The following is a 6,573-nucleotide window of genomic DNA, read 5'->3' as shown; positions in this document are numbered from 1 at the left end:
AGTAGCGGCATCTTCACTAGGAAGGCCGGCGAATTGATCTTTCATAACAAGATTCAACAAAGCAGTATTAATTTCACAAGATTCAGCATCGGTAAGAGGAGCAATCGGAGTGCTAAGGAAATCATTATTATTGGTATTGGTGAAGTCACACAATTTGGTAGTATCTTGAGCCATCGCGACAAGCAAGCAATCTAACACACGAGCAAAAAGAGGCAAATAGAGAGGGAGGATAGAGAGAGAGGGCAAATAAACGGCAATGGTGAATTGGGGGGAGAGGAAAACGAGAGGCAAATGACAAATAATGTAATGCGAGAGATAGGGATTGTGATGGGTACTTGGTATGTTGACTTTTTGCGTAGGCTCCCCGGCAACGGCGCCAGAAATGGCTCGTTGTCGGGAGTCAAATCTTGACTTGACTTGGTGTGAATCTCCCCGGCAACGGCGCTAGAAATCCTTCTTGCTACGTCTTGAGCTTGCGTTGGTTTTCCCCAAAGAGGAAGGGATGATGCAGCAGAGTAGCGTAAGTATTTCCCTCAGTTTTTGAGAACCAAGGTATCAATCCAGTAGGAGCCCACGCTCAAGTCCCTCGTACCTGCACAAAGCGATAGCTACTCGCAACCAACGCGATTAGGGGTTGTCAAGCCCTTCACGGTCACTTACGAGAGTGAGATCCGATAGATAGAATATTTTTGGTATTTTTGATATAAAGATGCAAAGTAAAAAGTAAAGGCAAAGTAAATAGCAAAACAATATAAAAGTGATGGAGATTGATATGATGAGAATAGACCCGGGGGCCATAGGTTTCACTAGTGGCTTCTCTCAAGAGCATAAGTATTCTACGGTGGGTGAACAAATTACTGTTGAGCAATATATAGAATTGTGCATAATTATGAGAATATCTAGGCATGATCATGTATATAGGCATCACGTCCGTGACAAGTAGATCGAAATGATTCTGCATCTACTACTATTACTCCACTCATCGACCGCTATCCAGCATGCATCTAGAGTATTAAGTTAAAAACACAGTAATGCCTTAAGCAAGATGACATGATGTAGAGAGATAAATTCATGCAATATGAAATAAATCCCATCTTGTTATCCTCGATGGCAACGATACAATACGTGCCTTGCTGCCCCTTCTGTCACTGGGTAAGGACACCGCAAGATCGAACCCAAAGCTAAGCACTTCTCCCATGGCATGAACTACCAATCTAGTTGGCCAAACCAAACGGATAATTCAAAGAGACTTGCAAAGATAACCAATCATGCATAAAAGAATTCAGAGAAGATTCAAATATTATTCATAGATAGACTTGATCATAAATCAACAATTCATCGGTCTCAACAAACACACCGCAAAAAAAGATTACATCGAATAGATCTCCACGAGAGAGGGAGAGAACTTTGTATTGAGATTCAAAGAGAGAGAAGAAGCCATCTAGCTACTAACTATGGACCCGAAGGTCTGAAGTAAACTACTCACACTTCATCGGAGAGGCTATGATGATGTAGAAGCCGTCCGTGATGACGGCCCTCTTCCGGCGGAGCTCCGGAACAAGCCCCAAGATGGGATCTCGTGGATACAGAAAGTTGCGGCGGTGGAATTAGGTTTTTGGCTCCTGTTCTGATTGTTTGGGGGTACGTGTGTATATATAGGAGGAAGAAGTACGTCGGAGGATCAACGAGGGGCCCACGAGGCAGGGGGGCGCGCCCTTGGGAGGGGGGGAGCCCCCCACCCTCGTGACCGCCTCTTTTGTTCCTTGGAGCAGGGTCCAAGTCTCCTGGATTACGTTCGATGAGAAAATCACGTTCCCGAAGATTTTATTCCGTTTGGACTCCGTTTGATATTCTGTTTCTTCGAAACATTGAAATAGGCAAAAAAACAGCAATTCTGGGCTGGGCCTCCGGTTAATAGGTTAGTCCCAAAAATAATATAAAAGTGGAAAATAAAGCCCAATATAGTCCAAAACAGTAGATAATATAGCATGGAGCAATCAAAAATTATAGATACGTTGGAGACGTATCAAGTCGTCTGCATGATCCTGTTCACCGAAAGCCTCGATGCTCAAGCCAACGCTTGGGCATTCGATGTTTGTTAGCGGCTCTTTTGGCATCTTGTATATTTGCTGTTTTTTCTGTTAGTTCGTTCCTCTTCTGTATTTTGATCGATGTAGTGGTGGTTTGCTTTATAATATAAAGCGGGGGAAAACCCTTTTCTTACTAATAGTCCTTCACGAGCATCTTGTTATCTAAAGCTCGGTTACGTGGAATGCATAGCCGGCCAACCATGGATCTGTGGCACTTTCTCTTGGGGCCCTTCTCAAATTTGTCCACGAGATGCAACAACACTAGGTTGTCAACATCGTCGTCTAAAAGCATCTCCTCTCTATCAGAATCATCCGATGAAAATGACGACGACGAACTCCAAGCATCCATCTAAAAAAATTAAATGCACACCCATGATTTTTCCTAAATGTCGCCAATCAAAATTGAATCAATAAATCATCGGGCCTCCGAAATTGGTCGAGAAGGTGCGGCAGGGGCGGCGGAGGTACTTCACGGTGTATGGTTCGGGTAGGGGTACTGAATTGGTGATCCTAGCTTGATGGTAACAGAATGAACAAGAGACACGATGTTTACCCCGGGCCCTCTTGAAGAGGTAAAATCCTATGTCCTGCTTCTGTTGTATTGGTTGTGTTGGAGTATAAATTACAAGATGATCTATCTTGAGATCGTATGTGTATGAATGATTCTCTACCCTACAAGCTAAAAACCCATGGCTTATATAGGGACCGGTGGTACCTAGGATATACAAGAGGTCGGTTACATCTAGGGATAAACATGCTGATAATTCAAATATATCTTGGAGTATGCGCCAAGCCTTCGGAAGATTCCATCTTGAGAACTTCGAAGCGCATGGCAGTCTTGGCCCAATTGTTGATGATCCAGAGGTCCTCAGCCCGACACACTATAAAGGGGCCGACGTGGTTAGCGCCCCTAATTGAGGACACCATCACACAGCGCAGGGCGGCCGGGGGCAGCAAGCTTAAGAGACCACAGGGAGATGCGGCGGTGGAGGGGAAGCATGCGCGAGTTGAAACTTCCTTTGCGCCAAGACGTGGGAGAGATAGGGGAACCAGCAAAAAAAGGGAGGGAAACCTTAGATATGACGGAATCGGCCCGGACTTTGGAGGATCCCGCAAAAAGATTTAGTGAACGGCCAATATTACAGGATCTGTTCCGGACGGAAAAAACGTCCCGAAACTGAACATAGGAGAGTCGCTGAACTTCTCCTACATGATTGATGATCAGAAAAGCATTGTGTTCCCAAGAAGAACTAGACTAAATCAATTGAGCCATAGTCGCTGGCAGAAATAAAATACTTCCCGTGCGTTGTCACCACGCACCACTTGATCGATTGTAAACGGCTAAGATGGGCCAACCAAGAAATGAAACGCCGTCATCATGGTGTCTGGTCAAAGGATTTTTTTCCGCTGAATTTCTGATGCTCAGCAAGCCCCGCTTCAGTTTCCAGGGTATTCCCCAAGTCAACTTTACATAGAGGAGTACCATAATTTTCCAGATGAACACGGAGTGATGAATCACAAAATTCACAATGAGCACAAGCCATGAGCTGAGCATTGACATTGCTCTTAGTCCAACCACCGGCAGGAATATTGCTGTAAATCAGAGCGGCGGCGGCGAGATCCACACGGGGTGGCTGCGCGAGCTCACATCGGCGTCACGTAGCTCGGCCGTCCTGAACGAGCTCATCGGCCGTACGCCGATGCTGTGGTTCCTCGGCGAGCGCGCGGCCACCATCCTCCGGCCGCGCACCCGGCGCGCCAACGTGAAGGCGCTACACACGGTGCGCGCTGTGGCCATTGGCCCGTACCACCGCGGCGACCGAGGCCTCGCCTTTGACGACGAGGCCAAGCTGCCGTTCCTGCGGTGCCTGCAGGACCGGTGCGGGCTAGACGTCGAGCAGTACGTCGCGGCGCTCGGGGCGGCGCGCGGCAGCTTTCGCGACGAGTTCGCCGACGACGAGGATTCGGTCGCCGCGGATTGGCTCCTGGACGAGGAGAAGTTCGTGAAGATGCTCCTCCTCGACAGCAGCTTCGTCCTCGTCTTCAGCATCATGTTCAGCAAGGCCGGCAGCGGGGAGGAACGGGCGGCGGTGCCCGTTACCAGGGAGCACTTCATACTGTACACGGCCGTGTCGCAGTACGCCGACGAGATCATGCTCGACCTGCTCGTGCTGGAAAATCAGATCCCCTTCGCCGTCGTCAAGCTGCTCGCAGCCTCGTGCTGCGGTCTGAAGCTACGCTCAGTCGAGGAGCTGGTGCTTGGCTGCTTCGACGGCATCTGTCCGAGGAGGTCGCGCGGGAAGGTCATCGACTTGCCGCTCCAGCAAACGACGGACGCGAAATTCTATCACATCCTGCACCTCTTCCACTGGTCGCGCGTGCCGGAGAACAAGTACCGCGTCCTCTCCACGCCATTAAAGCTTCTTGAGGCCAAGGAGGAGTCGGAGTGGCTCATCCCTTGCGCCAGGGAGCTGCAGCGGTCGGCAGTGTGGTTCAGGAAGGCCAAGCTGGACGCGAGGGAGAGGCACGGCGGCGACCTCGACATGCAGTTCTGGAGCACGGCGGCGAGCCCGGTGGCGGTGATGACCATCCCGAGCTTCCACATCCTCGCCTACACCGCGGCGTTGCTCCACAACATGGTGGCTTTCGAGAAGCACTTCCAACGGGCGCACGGCGTCTGCGTGACGGCGCACGTGGCGCGCATGGAGGGCCTCATACGGTGCCCGCAGGACGCGGCGCTGCTTCGCCGCCGGTGGGCACTCGGTAGCGTAAAGTACACCGACGAGGAGGTGGTGGATTTCTTCCGTGGCATCGTCGCGGAGGCGGCCGGGGTGCGCATGCCTCAAGAGTACGGCGAGATGCTCAGCGCGGTGGCGCGGCACAGGAGGAGGCGGTCAAGCAGGTGGTACGGAGACTTCATACTGCACTTCTTCCCTTCTCCATGGGTGGCCGTCTCGCTCGCCGTAGTGGCTGCGCTGATCATTGTGCCGGCGATGCTGCAGACGGCCTACGCCATTCTGAGTTACCAAAAGTAGATGATCCGGAATTGCGTCGAGTAAGCTCATCACATTGGCTGATATTTGTGTACTGGCTATTGTATCAGTTCAAATTTACATGAATGCGAAAGCCGCTCATAAAGGCTGGGTGCGTGTACTTGTATTCATAAAAATGAATGCACGGGCATTGCTGTCTGAATCATTTAGGTTCTCCCGTCAAGTAATTGCACTGCAGCAAATCCTCTGCTTCTTTTCTTTCTGAAAAAATAAAATGGTCTTTGTCTCCTCCTGATACACTAGTAGAAAACAGGGCTTTGGTCCAGGCCGGGTCAGCCCATTAGTCCCGGTTCAGTCCAGAACCGGAACCAATGTGGGCATTGGTCCCGGTTCGTGAGCCCAGGGGGCCGGCCGGGCCACGTGGGCCATTGGTCCCGGTTCATCTGGACCTTTTGGTACCGGTTGGTGGGATGAACCGGAACCAATGGGCCTCGCTCCTGGCCCACCACCATTGGTCCCGGTTGATGGCTTGAACCGGGACCAAAGACTCCCCTGTAGTCCCGGCTCATGTCACCTACCGGGACCAATGAGGTGCCTACATATACCCCTCGCTCGCGAGCAGAGCACCCCAGTGCTCTGTTTTTCTCTGGCCAAGGGGGAGGGGGCTTGGTGGTGCTCTAGCTCACCTCCTATGCACACAAGGTGTTCGATGGAATGCCCGAGCCACACTACTTAAGCTTTCTCCTCTCCAAGCTCGACCTCCAAGCTTCATTTTCCATAATATTTGTCTAGGTTTAGCGGTCCGTCACGCCCCGTCCCCGTCTTCACCGCCGTCGATCACCCGCGGCGAGCTCATCGCCGGCACCACCGTGGTGAGCCTGTTGTTCTTATCTTCTTTCTGAAAGGAAAAATATTCTTACTTGTATGTTTAGATAGATACTTGTATTATTTTCTTACTTTTATTATTGCATCTTATATAGTGCAATGGTTTTGGTATCCGCCCCCGTCGGCCCTCGTCCTGTCTATGATTGGGATGTGGTATATATATTATCTTTATAACTATTGGTTCATTTATTGTTTATGAAAATTAGCCGACCAACTTGACATAGATTTTATTTATGTAGGATGTATGTGAATCGGAAATGCCAACCGACCCTATTGTCGAGAGGTTAAATTTAGTTAAGGAAGAAAACAATTTGTTGAAGGAAAAAATAAAAAAAATTGAGGAGGAGAAGATGATATTGGAGTTGCATGTTGCGGATGTCGTCGATGATCACAAGATCAAGATGGATGCAATGCGCTTGAAGATTAGAAAGATTAGAAAATATGCCATTCATACCGAGGCTTGGTATCATTATGCCGTTGGATCAATTGTTACCTTGGTTGCGATTATGATCGCATTTGTTTTCGCAGTGAAATGTTTTACATAGTTTCAATGTATGGTTTAATTAATTAGATGCTCTGGAGAGCTATATGTTGTTAGATGAGAA

At 49.5% G+C, this 6,573-nt stretch overlaps 1 protein-coding gene across 1 annotated transcript; it reads left to right on the top strand.

The window, feature by feature from the left end:
* The first annotated feature begins 3,619 nt into the window (after positions 1 to 3,619).
* LOC119272951 lies at positions 3,620 to 5,208 on the top strand. The gene has a single exon (XM_037554290.1). It carries the CDS (start codon positions 3,620 to 3,622, stop codon positions 5,123 to 5,125), a length of 1,506 nt encoding a protein of 501 aa, XP_037410187.1. The 3' UTR covers positions 5,126 to 5,208.
* Positions 5,209 to 6,573: the final 1,365 nt, after the last annotated feature.

The sequence above is a fragment of the Triticum dicoccoides genome, chromosome 3A (assembly GCF_002162155.2).
Source record: "Triticum dicoccoides isolate Atlit2015 ecotype Zavitan chromosome 3A, WEW_v2.0, whole genome shotgun sequence".
In the NCBI taxonomy this organism is placed as follows: Eukaryota; Viridiplantae; Streptophyta; class Magnoliopsida; order Poales; family Poaceae; genus Triticum; species Triticum dicoccoides.
This window is presented reverse-complemented; position numbering and strand designations above follow the sequence as displayed.

Bases quoted from the DNA above. Each gene is read 5' to 3' on its own strand.
- LOC119272951 (XM_037554290.1), top strand. From the start codon at position 3,620: ATGAGCACAAGCCATGAGCTGAGCATTGACATTGCTCTTAGTCCAACC.